The following is a 17,055-nucleotide window of genomic DNA, read 5'->3' on the forward strand; positions in this document are numbered from 1 at the left end:
CAGACTCTAGTTTCAGCTCCCGTCAAACTGAAGGGGAGGCAATTGCATATCATTAATTAAACAGAATTATTAAATTAATTGAGGGGGGGTCACATACAAGTTTAACATATTTAGACGATTATTTTGAAGAAGGAAACTCATTGTGTAACCAAATTAAGAAGCAGTCATCCTTCAGACATGATAAACAGCTCCACCAGTGAGGTTGTTTACCAGAACCAACCACCATCTGTTTCTCCGGGTTACCGGTGGCGCTCCATAATCTCGCGATAAATGTCCGGAGGCGAGCTGCACCCACGAGAATGTCGTTTCGCGCGCTGAGGCTAAGCTCCAGTCACATTCCAGATCGACAGCTATTCTACCCAATGAGCTCGATTTGCTTAGAGGACATCAGCCAATGGCGAAGCTGGATTTTTAGAGCAGGCGGGATATCAAAGTCTTGAAGAATAACTCATTGATCAATCTCCAACAAGCCGTAACGTTAGAGAGTTGGTCGTGTAAACCTCACATAGAAGTTATTTGGAGAAAACGTGCGCGTTACTCCGTAAACGTAAATTTCTTGTTTTCACTTTTGACGAACAAACAGGTAAATAAGTTTTTTTCTTCATGTTCTCATAACTTTTAAAATTGTCCTCATTGATATCTTCACTCAGTAGCTAGCTCACCATGGTTAGCTAACTTGACAAAGTCCTACCTCGTTTCTGTTTGGGTTAACGTTACTACACCAAGTTCTCTAGCCAGCTGAATGTGCAATTTAAAATGAATCAAAATATTCAGTCACCAGGACAGTTTTCGTGCTGTTGAATGTACTCTGATTTCTTTTTGATAACATAACGTTACCGTTACTAGTTAAAAGCTCTCTTAAGTTGTAACGTGGTTTGCTGTTAACGTTACGTTAAGCATTGATGGGTGGGTGATGAACTTATCTTGTGTTTATCTGTAGCTTGTACAGCCACATCATGTGTAACTCGTGGTGAAATTACAACTAGCTTTGCCACTTCCTACGAAGCAAAACAAATAACGCTAACCTCAAACAGAGCGCTTATTTCCCTGTTTTTCCGTGTTGGCTGGTGATGAATTGACCCACGTTTTCCGTATGAATTTTGAAAAAAGTGAATGGTGTCGGTGAAATAACGCGTCTTAGGTGTGAGGAAGTAGTTTGTTTTCGACTCGTGTTTTGTTCACTGGTCTTGGTTGATTTCGAGCCAGCCGAGCGAACAACACCTCAGCTGAGAGCGCAAAAGTGAACGCCGAGCAGTTAGTATGAACGAAGCGCGGTCTATGGGGGCAAATTAGCGTTTTAATATTACAATAATGGATTCCAAACTGCATATTAGGTAGTATTTCGGTGTGTTTTATTGTCAGAGAGCGAAGGCACATTGTTTGCCACTAGCGCTCCCTCCCGTCCGGATGTGAGCTTGCTTTTAAAAGAACTGGGAGTGGCCTGCAGCTCAGTTTCCCGCACTGTATTTAAATCAGCTTGTTCCCTCCCTTTCTGATACTCTGTTGAAGTGACAGGCCAGTGCTGACAGCAGCACAATACACGGACCAAGGAGTGGCATAACCATATTGATAAATATAGATCCGTTGCTGAGAAACATTTATTTCATTATTTGACAAAAAATAATTTGATTTAGTTCTTAAAGCAACCTGCATAACCTTTTTAATGTTGGAATTGGCAGGAACGATATGCTTTGACAATGTCCACGCAGGGCTTTCTAAAAGCAAAAATCAAGGGAGTTACAAATGCTGGCCATGTGTGGATTGAAGGCTAAAACGAGGAGGGAAAGATTAATTTTAAACTTGGCCAGCTCTGTGGGAACAAGGGCTTGGAGTTACGTTGTAGGCTCACAGTCAGTTAACCTTAATGGTCCATTAACACGTAGCAAAGCTCTATTTATAGGCCTATCAGTCTTTAAAACATCTACAAAGTTTTTTTTTTACACACAAATATAAAATGAATGAATAAAGTAGAACAGAATTACAATATGAAACACAGAATTGAGAGAATGAGAGACCAAACTATAACATAAGCCAGATAAGACAGAAATGGAGATCTATCAAAAGGTGTCCAAAACAATGACAAAGACACACAAGGAAGTGTCTTTGACATGGTTTACAAGAATACAAAAACACAACACACAGTAATGTAAAAATGAACACAATCGCGCATAAGGAGTTAGAGCCAACTGAATGAAAGGTTATCCCAAAATTCATTTTAAAACTTTGAATTGATGGTCAGATGAAATCTTCATGCAGATATTGCATGCAAATACATACAGCGTTTTGGTTCAAATCTTAGTCAAGACCATCAATAATTGCGGGTATTATTAATGTTTTGTTAATACATGCTAATAGCAGACAAAACAAATGCTTGTTTTGTTTTTCTAAACTAATTGACCTTTAACATGGTGTGCACCGTGTTGCTTCTAGCAGAAACCGCCGAAACCAGCATTTAAGATTAATGCACCGACCGAGCTGTCAAGACTGATTAGACAAGGCCACAGCTGTGTGCCATACGTTGTTATTTATGCAAATAAACACAAATGAATAGCAAACGGTGCTCGCCAAAAAAAACTGGTTTGCTTTTGATCACTGATGTCAGCTGGAGACTATTAACCGATCCATTAAACAAGACTGATTACTTACACAGCATCTAGTAAAAATAATTGCAGTAATTATTGTGGCTATAATGGGTCATGGTGTGGCTGTTACAGGGCAGCTGCAATGTGGATTCAAGTGCGCACAATGGATGGGAAGGAAACCCACCGGGTGGATTCCCTGTCCAAACTCACCAAGGTGGATGAGCTGCGTCTCAAAATCACGGAGCTCTTCAAGGTGGAGCCAGAGAAGCAGAGGCTTTTCTACCGCGGCAAGCAGGTGAGGCAGCATGGTTAAAGTTCTGTTCAGAGGCGTGTCTTTGATGCTGTTAGGTGGTAATTGTGTCCCAGTAAGTGAAGTCTAAAAGCTTCTCTCTAGCATTTAAAAAAAAAAAAAATAATAGCTGTCTCTTTAACATAGTTGTTATAAGTCTTTTTTTTTTAAGTTCTTGAGTTGTTTATTCAATCTCAGGTAACATTTTCAGTATGTGAGGGATATACAGTAGGCAATGGTTCTGGATTTCTGCTATAACGTTCCTAATGAAAAAAAAACAGTGCATAAACAAAACATGCTTGAAATAAAAAAAAAAAAAAGCATGTGATGAATACTAATTTAGAATTTCTATAATGAAAAAAAGTCTCATGAGTGTGCAGACATGAGCAGGAAAAATGAGGAACCACCGAAACTTGGAAGACTGAACCAAACAATAAAAAGTGCTGCTTTTCTCCTTTTTTATTAACTGTGTCGTATATTTGTTTTACATCAGATGGAGGACGGTCATACCATATTTGACTACAACGTGGGTCTTAACGACATAGTGCAGCTGCTTGTTAGACAGATTCCCACCGTTGAAGTCGTCAAAAGCAAGGACAAAGAAGCCGAGCTCTCCGACTCTGACTCTGGTTGTGGCTCGACCCAGAGTGAGTCTGACAAGAGCTCAACTCACGGTGAGGTAGAGGTTCAGACCGCCAGCACCTCTGCCCAGACAAACACCACAGAGCTCATCGACCCGGGGTTCGGGTTTTACAAGGTGTGTTTTTAAAGTTTGTAGTTGGGAATAAATTAGGTGTTATGTTTAGTGTTTACAGGTTGCTTTTGCTTTTGTGGTGAAGAGGAAATCGATTATTTCTGTTTGGGATAGGTGGAAGACAGCTGTAGTGTAGCACCTGCGTTCAGCTCAGTTTGGGACGAGGTCATCCAGCATGGTCAAATTACACATGTTGACCCAATGGAGCCGGACTGCATCTAAGACATTTCTCATGCTTTTGGACAGGTTTCATTTTGGGTTGATTATAAGAAGTTGTTTGCCTTGCTGCCTCTAAAACCTGTTGTCCTGTGAAACCTCCAGATAATTGTTTATCTCACAATGAACCTCATGCTTTGAAATTTTGTGTATGTAAGGATTTTTTTTTTTTTGGTGGACCATTTACAGTACACGTTTGGGGTTACTAAATGTGCTGAAAACAATCACTACAGCTTTTTAAAATGTCTCAGAAGATCTTGCTAACTTTTTCTTTTCTGTGTGTTTGAAGACCAATGAGTTGGTGGATGCAAGGGACTTGAACATGGGTGCCTGGTTTGAGGCCCAGATCGTGAATGTTACTAAGACAACAAAGACGCCTAAAGAAGAGGCTGCTGAGGCACAGCCAGCAGAGGACGAGATACTGTACCATGTTAAATACGAAGAGTAAGATTCCATGATCATGAACATTCAAAGCTAAAGCACACAACTGAACGTTATAACTGATACAAGCAATAGATAACCAGACTAACCTGCTCTGGAGGTTATTCAGAAGTTCCAAATCCCCAAGTTTTATCACAATACGATATTATATCGCTGTCAAAGAATCAATATCCCAAAGTCTGCCACGATACGATTCTGATATAATTCAGGGGCCTGTGATCGATATGAGACGATATCATATGCCTAGTTAACACAATCTGTTAAATGTATAACTAACAAAAAGCAACTCAAATATCTGATTTTGACCGTTTTTATTACTGAGCTCTTCCAGACATTTAAATGAGAAAAATATATAAAAGTGGGAATTTCGAAATAAAGGTGCTTCGTAAAGATGTGTATAGATATTTTTTACATTGAATCGATGATATTGGATTGTTGATCATTGAATCGATACACATCATTCCAGATTGATGTATCGTTGCACCCCCTCGCTATAATACTAATCTTGTCATATACTGTGTACATATGTAAAAGACATTGCTGGATAGAAGCATAGTCAATTTGAAAGGCACAGCAACAATTTGAATCACCAAACCCGTTTTACCAGTTAAGCAACATAACTTGTGCACTGTATTGGCTGAATTGAAACAAGATGCCGTTAATCTATTACTAATGTTAAACGATTCCTGCTGCTTCACATAAAAGGATTATGATGACGGATCCTCATGGAATGGCACAATATCGGATTCAGAGAGTTGAATGCTTACTAGACGAGGCAATGGAATTGCCTTAATGTGGGACTTAAATTGACACTAAAATATAACTTTAGTGTAAAGTGATTAGACTAACAGTTAGCAGTCATTTGTGTGGTGTAGTTGTTTAAACCTGCTGCACTAGCAGTTGATCCACACCATTCAAAATACTTTAATACATTTAGCTACACTCCCATGCAGCACTGTGTAGGAAGCACCTGTTGTGGTGTGTGGCTTGCTTTCGAACGGCAAACTGATATGGTATCACATTTACTACCACAGCTACCCAGAGAATGGGGTGATTCAGTTGCTGGCCAAGGATGTTCGCCCGCGGGCCCGTACGGTGTACCAGTGGCACCAACTGGAGGCAGGTATGGTCGTTATGGTCAACTACAACCCAGACGACCCCAAGGAGCGTGGCTACTGGTACGACGCTGAGATCCAGAGGAAGAGGGAGACGCGCACCGTGCGAGAGATCTACGCCAAGATCATCCTTGGGTAAGGGCTTCTTTGCATGCAAAGTTTGACTTACTGCATTTTGTATTCGCACATAGAGTAAGGGGAACTGCCTCGGGCTGGATCTGTATATTCAAATATTCGTTCGATAGGTAGGTATTCGATTTTCGATTTTGGGATTCAAATATAATTTTTTTTGAAAAAACGTGCATGTATGCTGAAATTTACTGTGGTGTTTTGTTGGGATTAAGCTGCTTGCTAAATCTCCGCTAGCCGCTGGCTAATTAGCAGCGCTTTTGTCGTCCTTCTCAGCCAAGAACGGAGAAATGTGTAGTTACAAGCGAGCATTCTGACTTGTGTAGACGTCTGTATGGTTGTACTGTAGCAGCCTGGTGTCGTTTTCAGGCGATTTGATAAAGGTAAACATAGAAATACGTTAGTTACGGTCGTGCATAATGCCAATCGATGAGGCGCTGGCCGAGCATTCATTCAAAGTCCGAATCAACTTTAGGAGAAAAACAACCCGACGTCAACCTGCTGTGGACAATCTTGTGACGTTAACCAGCGATCAGACTCGTGTGTCGCGGCCTGCGAGTCTCGTAACGTTGACTGTAAAAAAGTTTTTAACACCACAAATGTTAAAAAAAAACAAAACAAAACCCTGTCCTGCAAAAAAAAAAACAGTCGCTTCATCTCTTGTCTTGTCACATTTTATATTCTATTTTTCCAAAAGCTGCCTTCAAGTGCGGTTGAAAATGTTGGTTTTCTCCGCCACCGAAGCTTTGAATATTCGCTGTTGAAAAGCACCGACGCTTCGAAGCTCAAACTGCATTTCTGTCTGTAGATCGCTACAGTAGAATGTAATACTATATTGCTACCATGCAGGGCACTTTGACGGTTAGTTTCTTTGTTTGCAGTGATGCTGGTGACTCTCTTAATGATTGCCGGATCATGTTCCTGACTGAAATCTACAAAATCGAGGAGCCTGGTTCTCTGGGTGACACCCCAGCTGGATCTGAGAGTCCACTAAAAAGTAGGTTAAAAGATGAAGATGTTTAAATTGTAAAGGTGTGTGTTGGCTATTGCCATTTGTGAGGACTGACTTGTGAATCATCACGATTTTGAATCTTGTCTCTGTAAACATTTGATGTTAATTGGCACATATGAAACTTGCCCCGGCTGATTGAAAATGCTGTATAATGAAATGGAATATACAGTATGGTGAAATGTCTGTATTCTCCAGGATCAAATGGGCCTGAGTGCAAGCACTGTAAGGATGATCCCAAGAAAAAATGTCAGTGGTGCAACTGCCATATCTGTGGCATCAAGCAGGACCCTGACAAACAGTTGCTGTGTGACGAATGTGACATGGCCTATCACATTTACTGCCTGAACCCTCCGCTCACTTCCATCCCTGACGACGAGGACTGGTCAGTAGGATCCTATGCAGAACTCCACACTTGACATTCATACATTTAAATATCCTGACATTTAAAGTTAGGAAATTACCAGTCCTGTTGATGATTAAAGAGCATTCTTTTGGCAATTCTCACCTGCATTTGTAAAGGGATTTTTCAAATGCAATCAATATTGGCCTAAATAATAATAATGCTGTTGCTTCCAAGCGGACCTCTGGTCCTGAAAGTGAAGCCAGTGCAAGTGCATAAAACCTGCATTTTGTCTATTGGCCAGGATGGTGTTCACTTCACTGGTTGCAAAAAGGAAGTCTGATTGTATAGAAGTCTGAGAAAATGAAAACCTTTTCCTAACGAGTTCATGCTCTCAATCGCTAGTTTAAAGTCTTCAAAACAGCAGGATGTTTATTTTGTATATGGCTACGTCCACTTCTTTTATACAGTCTAGTTGGTTCCATTACGTCAAAAACTGAATGTTCTCAAATGTTTATATAAACCCAGTAGTCACTGCAGATGCTGTATTCTAAGATCTTCATGTGCTTCAAAGCTCTGGTCATAGATGTTTAGTGCAGCTGTAGCTGTAATTAGTGTCAGCTGTTTGCTGAATCTAAACACTGAACATGTCTTTTTTGTTACTCAGAAATCAACTGACCAACCGTTGCTCAGCCTTTTGGTCATCACTTGTTATTGTTAGATTGTGCTGGAGATGACCTTTACTCCCCATATCTCAGGTATTGCCCAGGTTGCCGTACTGACGCCAGTGAGGTTGTGTTGGCCGGAGAGAAGCTGAAGGAGAGCAAGAAGAAAGCCAAGATGGCTTCTGCTAGCTCCTCCAGCCAGAGGGACTGGGGCAAGGTGAGTGCTGACAGCTAATCTTATTCAGATGTGCAAAAATATTATTTTTTTTTAGATACTTAAAATTATGATTTGGATAAGTCAGTTCTAGGCGTGGGGCACCAATAACTATATCACAGTTTTAAAAGGATAAACACATAGTTTAGGTTATCATTTGTTGAAATGATGAACAATGAATATTTTATACCACCATGATTTTGTCCAAAATTTTGTTTTGGCATTGGTTACAGTACATACAGTATGTTGGGAGAAATGAGCTTACGGCTTACATACACTCAGTGTCCTTGTAGACAACTAGCTGTGTTGCAATATGTTCAAATCCAAAATGTTCAAACAAACAATTTACTCCTCCCCCTCCCAGGGAATGGCCTGTGTCGGTCGAACCAAGCAGTGCACCATCGTCCCGTCCAACCACTACGGCCCAATCCCCAGCATTCCCGTCGGGTCCCTGTGGAAGTTTAGAGTGCAGGTCAGTCCACACAACTGAAGAGTTGAATTAATGCTGTTAAAAGAAACTGTAACATACGTGGAGTATAAACAATTCCAAGGTTTTGTGGTCATTTGTTCCAGTGGCCACCAATAATGTTTGAATTCTTTTGACTTTTCTAGGTCAGTGAATCTGGTGTACACAGGCCTCATGTAGCTGGGATTCACGGCAGGAGTAATGATGGTGCCTACTCTCTGGTCCTGGCAGGAGGATATGAGGATGACGTGGTATGCTGTTTCCCTTTTTTATGTTTTATCTGTCAGATAAAGGGACTTAAGTTGTTATGATATGGAACCCCTATGTTTCTGTTGTCTAAAATCTGCTGCCAAACCTTTGTAGTCTTAATGTGTGTAATATTTGTGATGGGTCTTGCATTGTAGGATGATGGTAATGAGTTCACTTACACTGGCTCTGGAGGGCGAGATCTTTCTGGAAACAAGAGGACTGCTGAGCAGTCGTGTGATCAGACACTTACCCACATGAACCGGTATGATGCTGACGGACATAACATTATTATAACTTCCTTTTTAATTAACAGGATTTCTGAATTGTCTGTTTTTGCTTCATTTTATTGTGCATATCTAAATTGTTTACTCTGGTTCTCACTAGGGCTGTGGCTCTAAACTGCAACGTCCCTGTCAACGACAAAAACGGAGCTGAGGCCAAGAACTGGAAGGCAGGCAAACCAGTTAGAGTTGTGCGCAGCTGCAAGGGTCGCAAGCACAGTAAATACTCCCCTGAGGAAGGAAACAGATATGATGGCATATATAAGGTGGGCGGGAAACTCTTGACATTTTTCTGTGTCCTTTTTTGGAGTTGTCAACTGGCTGATACGCACAACAATATTGCGGACTATTAATCTTGGGCTGTGACAATTAACTACTTTTGTTGATTAATAAAATAATTCAGCTGCAAAGATCTGTTGAAATAAATGAATAGAATGAATTGGACTCGTGTTTGATAAATAATCTTGTGACTTTGAGCATCTATTTGTTAAACTTTGTTACATTGACTTCCTTCAGGTGGTGAAGTACTGGCCAGCCAAGGGCAAGTCTGGTTTTTTGGTTTGGCGGTATCTGCTGAGGCGTGATGATGATGAGCCGGCACCATGGACCAGAGATGGCAAGGAACGCATCAAGAAGCTCGGTCTCACCATGCAGGTAGAGATGGTCATTCAGACTACATTATACCAAGAGGGCTTCTGTATACAAATAGTCTCAGTTCTTTGTTTTCAAAGGTGTTAGGATGTGATCAGCTCCCAGTTAATTGGTTGGATTCACAATGCAATTAATTGAAAACGCAATACTTTAAATATGATTTTCACTGAAGATAAACGGACAGTAGTATAGTTAAGTATATGATAAGGGTATTATATACTTAAATGTGAAATGTCCATTTTATTTTAGAATTTTTGCTTAGATTTTTGTGTAGAAAGGAGAAAATAAATTGAAGTAAATAAAACGATTGCCTTGTTTTTACAAGCAGATCCTGAACTCAGTATAATTAGATTGAAGTATAAAAATACCTAGATAAAAATGTCCCAATGAAGATGTACAACCAATGTTTAAACTTGGGCTAACATGCTAATGTTAGCATGTTTTGTCAACATTGCACTAAACATTGTATACACTCATATTTATTAATTATTCAAACATTTTTAATTGTTACATGGTAGATGTTAATAAGCATGCAACCATTAGCTGTGCTTTGAGCTGATTGCTAGCAGTAGCATAACTTCAATTAAATGGACTAAATGTTGTTCCAGTATCCTGCTGGCTATCAGAAGGAGAAAGAGAACAAAAATGAAGTGGAGGAGCAGGCGGCGACACCCAGCAAGGCAAAGAGGAAGAGAAAATCTCAGGGCAGCGGTAAGTTCTGTGGGTGTTGGTGTTTTTACCAGGGATGCTAATTAAATTATTTTTTCTGACTGATAGCTGACCATCGTTAACCGATCAATAGCCATCCACTAACAATGTTGCGTGTATTGTTGTGGACACATGCAGCCACTTTCCTGGGTCCGCTTGCATACAAGTCTGCAGCTGTCCGGAGCAAATGTTCGAGCCCGTCTCCACCGCATCCACCTGCGAGTTTGTCAACTATGTTTCTGCCTGCCATACTCTGTGTAGGATGGCCGATTTAACCCGCCAGTCCTCGTCGATATAGGGGCACGTGTCATGTAGCTCTCTGCTGTGAGCACCGTCCAGCAACATGCCACTTGCTAGTGCAGTTAAAGGTGCTGTAGGTAGGATTGTGAAGATCCAGGACTTAGCCAAAGAATTTGAACATCAACAACTTCTCAGTCCCTCCCCTCCTTTCTGCTAGAGGCCAAACAGTCTCCAGAGCCCCCACCACCCCTCACAAGGTAAAATGAATGTGTGTGCATGAGCAGTGATTGACATGCAGTTAGACACCCCCCCCCTGGCCCTGATTGGTGCATCTGAACAGGGAGCGGTGGATTTTTGCAAAACGCACTACAGGCTGCAGGTGGTGCCAGAGGAGCTGGATTTTTTTTTTTAAATTAACTGCTTTATGTAGTTCTACTGGAACATAGGGTAATATTCAGCAAATATTACAGAAAGTTAGTTTTTTTTAGTCTTACCTACTACATCTTTAAGAAATAGATTGTATAGCTTTTTTGTTTCTTTTACAATGCATACAATGTTTTTAATTACTTTTAATTCATTTGTGTATTGTTTTTAACCGATAGTATTAATCGGTCAGAATTCTTATTGTCGGTTAAACGGTTAATCATCACATCCCTAGTTTTTACTTTTACCTAGTATTCAACAGCAGTTCATACAAGACTGCTGCGAATTAGAGCCTGCATTGGTGGAGTATCGTGGTGGCATACAGAAAGTGGTATTGCCGGTAGGAGTGATCATGATTTCCGGGTGCAGGTGGCAAATTAATGCATGTTCTGGATTTCTTTTTTCCTGTGTAGAAACTAGAGGTGGGCAATATGGAGAGAATCAAATATCACAATATCTTTGACCAAATGCCTCCATATCGATATTGCGGTGATATTGTAGGTTTGCCAATTGGTGCTTTCACAAAATATGTACAAAATAAGGTGTTTTTTAATAAATCATCGGTAATGTGGATATAATAAAGTGGGTAAAGGCAAATTAATAGAACAGCTAGAACAGTCTGTTAAGTTCAGAAAATGACATCACTTTACTGTAATGCACCCTGTAGAACCAGGAAAAGACAACACTTATGTCATATCACGATGAACAAAATCTTAGAAGATATCTAGTCTCATATCACGATATTGATTTATAATATTGATATATTGGTACAACGGCCACCTTTTATACTCTGTAGTGAATTTAAAATGTGTTTCTTTCTGTCAGATTCCTCCAAGACCTCACCAGCCAAGACTCCTAAGAAAATAAAGGTAGAAGTGTACAAGCTTACCCAGGGGCAGAAAGCCCTCATCAAGAATGACAAGCCAAACAAGAAGCTGTGGGATGAAGCCATGGAGTCACTCTCACTTGGACCGGTGAGCATTGCTGTGTATTTGGTGAAGTCACCAGTAGGGTTTCTCAAAGCGTAAGCTTGTGTTTGGGGGAAACTGTGGGTCTATTTGTCATGCATATGGGTGGGAACAACGAAGACATTGAGACATTCTGTGACAGTGAGGCAATAATGATTTGTGGTGATGAATTCATGAGTGATGTTAAGTTAAATAGAAGCCCCAGCATAACCAGCCACACTTAATACATTATATTGAATTGATTGAGATTGGTGTGAATTTAATTGAAAGAGCCAAACATATTTACCTATTTAATAAATATGTTGCCAGCATCGCATGGTTCTGGTGATAACAAGAAATCGCAAAAGTTCTATTGACAACAAATCTCGTGCTTACAGTGGCTGCATTGTTGAACTAAAATGGCTTTTATGACGTTTGGTGGCGCTTTGACTAGTTTTCTCTAGATGGGTATTTTGTTTACAAGCAACTGTTTACAGAGGAGCTTGTTGGTGTCAGTTCTGCAACCGAGGATAACCGAGGTGCTCAGGAAATCTCTCACACTTTTGAAATTGCGAAAGGCTGGGTCTGTCGGTACAAAAAACAGCTGAGAAATGCGTTAAACCTCCTGCTAGTGATGGGGCAGTTTTGTAATGTATTTACACACATTTTTGTTTCTGCAGAAATTCTTAAACAAAGTTGAAGAAGTTTTCCTCTGCATTTGCTGCCAAGAAGTGGTCTATCAGCCAGTCACCACAGAGTGCCAACACAATGTCTGCAGGGTAAGAAACTACCATTGTCCCACATTTTGGGATCCCAAATGACCACTTAATAGCAGGTGTGAAAAGAGTTATAAACAAGACTCCATGGATACACTACCTTTGCAATACATCGCACTTAAATGCATTTACATCTTTAAAATACAGGGAGCAGGGAAAACATTGGAACATCTTGCTTTTTGAATATGACTTAATTATATGCAGTTACTCAATCATACCTCTTCTGAAGCGTTGAATGATGTTTTTGATGTTTGATGTATGACCTAAAAGATGCCATTATCTTATTTTGCAGTAGTGGTGAGGGTGAAATGAAATCTTAAATGTCGTGGTAGCTGCAGTAGCTTTAGATCTCTTCCCCCCCCTACCTTTCACCCACCAAATGTTTCTGAAACAAATGGTGTTGTGGGAAATGCAGGAAACCACTAGCTAAAGGTTACGACTAAGTGAATCTTAAGTTTACAAATTGATATTTAACAATACAACCTGTTAAACTGTGACATTGAATTGCAAAAAATAGTAGAGCGCCAGAAAGTGAAAGCTGTTGTTTCTTTCTACCTCAGGAATGCCTTCAGCGGTCCTTCCGGGCAGATGTGTACACCTGCCCGGCCTGCAGGCACGACCTGGGCAAAAACTACTCCATGACCGTTAACCAATCCCTGCAGGATATTCTAAATCAGTTTTTCCCAGGGTACAGCAGTGGGCGATGATCATTGGTTCTGCCTACTCAGCCCTGAAGGAAACGCGATGTAAACTGTAAGGGGAATTTTCAGTAGAGGCAATAAAGAATCAATTTCTCTTAATATATTTGTTATGATTATAAAACTACAATTTTGTTGTGGACTTCAATGCCCAATTCTTAATCTTGGATCTGCCATGATGTGTAGTTGAAGATACATTTTAATTTGTAACTGACCCATTACTCCGTTAATACCTTACACCGTCATTTTACTTCCCTGGGTTTCATTTTTGTTCCATTAACTAATGCTAATGTTATCCACATTGTGAAATGTTTATCTTCAACTAAATCCCTCCATGTTTAGCACTCCTTACGAGAAGGTTAAGTCAAAAGGGGTTTAGCCGTTTAACTTGTTTGGAGATTCTTTTGTACAAGGCTAATATTTGAAACTGGTCTTATCTAGTCTGCCGTTCATTTGGCTGTGGTCTGTCGTCATTTTTGGTGCGATTTTTTTTTTTTTTTTTTTTTTTTTTTTTATTAAATCTGAGAATGCAGTCAGGGGTTTTAATTGGTTTACCTTCACATAATATAGTCTCGACAGACTTCCAAATGTGACACTTTCTGTTTGTCCTGACATGATCAGATAATTGAAATTGCTCCAACATGAAAAGTGAACACAGCTGCTTCATAAAATGTGGATAAGGCCTGAACTACAAGTACAAACTGAACCAGTTAAAGTTTTGTATTTTCTGCTTGTCAGCAGTCTGAAAGGAAGTGTCTTGTTTGGGAACTGTGTCATCAAATGTGGTTGGATTTTCTAACTTGTGTATTGGTTCCTTAAAGATGCACTATGAGTTCCTGCATGGTTTCAGTGCGATTTCATTTTTGTCTCAAATCGTAGGCATCTCTCCTTGATCCGTTAGCTGCCTGCCCCCTGAATACACTGTGAAAAAGCCCGGTCTCGGGACAACACAGGGGTCGTAAACGTCGAACACGAGGCACAGACTGTGCACCAGAATACAACAAACCACTCCAGCCAATCACCGACAAGATGGCTGGGGGAGGGGTGGGGGTTAGTGACAGTCAGTTAGTCATGACAGTTACGGAAACATGGGGGGAGGGGCGAGCTTGCTCGGTTTTGTTTGCAGTTTACTTGGAACGTCAACAGAAGTGACCATGCAGGAACTCATAGTGCACCTTTTAAATTTTCATTCTGTAATTTTATATTTGTATATGAAGTTTTGTTTTAAAAGTTATGAATTGGATACAACCTTGGAAGCTAAACATGATGGATTCTTGAGGCCATTATATACTGTGGTGAAGATTTGGATTTCCCCTGTTTTGAAAAAGGTTTACTTTGATAAAGTCCAAAGAAACAAAAGTGCTTAACCAAGAGGGTAATGTAGAACTCCCATCTATCTAGATCATTAGACATTGTCCCTGACACTTCAACCTAATTGAGTCTAGAAACTTGTATTTTCTTTGCTAAAATTTGAATTTATGTTTTTGTCTTTTATAATCTATTACTGCCATCTTTGTGGGGGGTGTTCCATCAGATTTTGTCTCCTGTGGTCACTTGTAATACGTGACCTCCATTTTAAAGAAAAAAAAAAACAGGAAATGCTTGCATCGAGATGGGACATTAAAAAAACCACACACTGCTCCTGAAATTTGATATTGTATCAGCTAAATTATCTGAATTTATTGACTACTTTTGCCGTTGCCTTTTGTCATATGTGAATATTTGATGTGGAATTTCAGCAGCAGTGGACAATGTCCATCCACATGCTAGCACTTTGTGTTTTAATGGAGACAAAGATTTTCATAGGCTGGGAAATGTATATTTCTTCTGAAATTGTATAATTTTTTTAGTCCATTTGTTCATTTTGATATGTAGTTTTTAGAATTGCTTGCACACGTTTGGTGCAAAAAACTGTCAATACATTTTCAGTGTTATTAAAAAGTAAAAATTAGGTATTTTGTTTTTTGTGGGTTTTTTTTGGGGGGGCGACGACTTTCTATTGATGAATATTGACTTAATCTTGAAGGTTTTATCCATCGGTGGAGCACTGGAGTGGCTTCTGGGGCTACAGCCTTGAATGTTTCTTCAAAAGCCCTGAATCTTTGAGGTTTTTAAAATACCTTTTAACTTTGTGTCATTTCCCCCTTGTCTCTGACTGGACCCGCAGATCAATGGAGGAAGAAGTTCTACTATCCTATCATCTAGAGGTCCGCCCTTACGTTGTTATGAGGGGGTTGTCTTGTGTGGGTCGTGTTTCATTTAGTCTTGTCACCTCAGTGAGCAAGCTTGCTAGCTAACATAAGGAAGTTTTCCCTGAGGACAGGAGAAAACCTGTGGTGCGGGACAAGAGTGGGAAAGGAGTGAAAAGCAGAAGTTAAGAGAAGGAAAGAGGAGAAAAAGCTAGGAAAGGAGTAAATAATTGGTTGAGAAGAAGACAGAAGTGGACGTCTGAAATTGAGGAAGAGAAGACGGAGTGAAAGAGAGAATGAAAGTGATAACAGGAAATTGGATGTGAAAACTTGTGGAGAAAGCAGGTCAAACAGGAGGAACAAGAAATAAAAATGAGTTGAGAAAAAAAGGAATGGGCCCTGGCCCACCTAAATGGAACAGGGCCATAATTAATGTTATTAATTACACCTGTGTTTGCCCTACAATGCCACGTCAGAATGGCTGCTGTGAAAAGGGCCTATTTGATACAAAATTGAGATGTAGGCTCTATCATGTTTTTCCTAAATGATGTACAGATTTTTTGGCATTCTATTATATGAAATGGCTTGAAAAATAATGCATAGCTGCCATAAATGGGGGTGGGGAGGAGCATGTCCTGGACTAGGGCAGGGTATTGTTAAAAAAATTAACGATAGTTTCGATACTACTCAGTACTGGGTTATTTCGGTCGATACCGTAGCTTAAAGGTATCTAGTAGGCTACCCCCTAGATTGCTCACATCTGGCTCCAGCCCTTGTTTGAACCATGACCGTGTAATGCCTTTTTTGGTCTGACAAGGATAACAATACGAGTTAAATTATATATTTTAAGTACAGAACTAATTTTAATCTTGAATTCTTATTTTAAAATTAGAAAGTCACCCAAACGCCAATATTCAGAGAATTAGGAATTTTGAGAAACAAAGCGTGATGATCAGGGTTTTGGACAAACTTTTTAACTCTTACGAGAATACTGGTAAAACTGTGTTTCATTTACACTGAAGTAGTTTATTTATCTCATGGTCAACAAAGCGTAAAAGCCTTTAGCGAACCTAGTAGTGTCGACGTGCACGTACGAGTGTACGAGCACCGAGGACGAGTAGTAGTGGGCGTCTGTTTTCATTGGTTGATTTGTGTGTCAATCAAATAAACAAACCTTATCGTCGGGTTTGTGACTAAAGAAATCTATCGTCCGGGTGATTAAACCAATCGCAATGCGTAGTTTCTGAGGTGGGCGTGATTCCGGATATCTTCAGCTAGCTAATGTTAAGAGGAAAATCCAACCAGGGAATATTTACAAAACGAAACCAAATAGATTGAACAAAACAGGGAGAGGACAATACTTTGCTGCAGGAGGTAATATTCCCCAAACTGGATTAATTTGGTTCAATCGCGAAGACCGTATTCTTGTTAGGTGTTGTGTGATGGCTGTCGTCGCGGTGTTTTGTTTTTTTCTAAATGCAGATATGGAAGTAGCTAGCTAATGTTACCTAGCTGGAAGCTAACCAGCGTTAGCTAAGAATTCATACACGTTAACACGGTGAAGCGTGGTAAAATGTAACCGTTGGTTTGGCGTAATTTATATGTACCACTTAAGTAGCTAGATTGCATTGAAGGTTAATTTGAGTTCCACATTTTACCCATTTTGAAGC

General features: G+C 40.0%; 2 protein-coding genes across 4 annotated transcripts in view; both read left to right on the forward strand.

Annotated features, from left to right (window-relative positions):
• The first annotated feature begins 319 nt into the window (after nt 1-319).
• On the forward strand, nt 320-13,685 carry uhrf1 (ubiquitin-like with PHD and ring finger domains 1). The gene is made up of 17 exons (XM_031307427.2): nt 320-583; nt 2,715-2,877; nt 3,365-3,628; nt 4,131-4,285; nt 5,317-5,532; nt 6,408-6,523; nt 6,734-6,920; nt 7,637-7,760; nt 8,122-8,229; nt 8,370-8,474; nt 8,628-8,734; nt 8,857-9,019; nt 9,270-9,407; nt 10,013-10,115; nt 11,601-11,749; nt 12,403-12,501; nt 13,059-13,685. Exons 2-17 carry the CDS (start codon nt 2,725-2,727, stop codon nt 13,203-13,205), a joined length of 2,334 nt encoding a protein of 777 aa, XP_031163287.1. The 5' UTR covers nt 320-583; nt 2,715-2,724; the 3' UTR covers nt 13,206-13,685.
• Nucleotides 13,686-16,605: 2,920 nt separating this feature from the next.
• kdm4b (lysine (K)-specific demethylase 4B) overlaps nt 16,606-17,055 on the forward strand; it is a 63,225-nt gene continuing 62,775 nt past the window's right edge. The window contains exon 1 of one of the 3 annotated variants that reach the window (XR_004898783.1): nt 16,606-16,759. The gene's annotated coding sequence lies outside the window, so the exon portion shown is untranslated. The remainder of the gene's footprint in view (nt 16,760-17,055) is intronic. The other 2 variants (XM_031307189.2, XM_031307190.2) reach the window with 2 other exon arrangements.

The sequence above is a fragment of the Sander lucioperca genome, chromosome 11, assembly GCF_008315115.2.
Source record: "Sander lucioperca isolate FBNREF2018 chromosome 11, SLUC_FBN_1.2, whole genome shotgun sequence".
In the NCBI taxonomy this organism is placed as follows: domain Eukaryota; kingdom Metazoa; phylum Chordata; class Actinopteri; order Perciformes; family Percidae; genus Sander; species Sander lucioperca.

Coding starts and splice junctions, on each gene's coding strand:
- uhrf1 (XM_031307427.2), top strand. CDS start 2,725: ATGTGGATTCAAGTGCGCACAATGGATGGGAAGGAAACCCACCGGGTG. Junction 6,921..7,636: donor ATCCCTGACGACGAGGACTG/GTCAGTAGGATC, acceptor CCCATATCTCAG/GTATTGCCCAGGTTGCCGTA. Junction 9,020..9,269: donor GATATGATGGCATATATAAG/GTGGGCGGGAAA, acceptor GACTTCCTTCAG/GTGGTGAAGTACTGGCCAGC.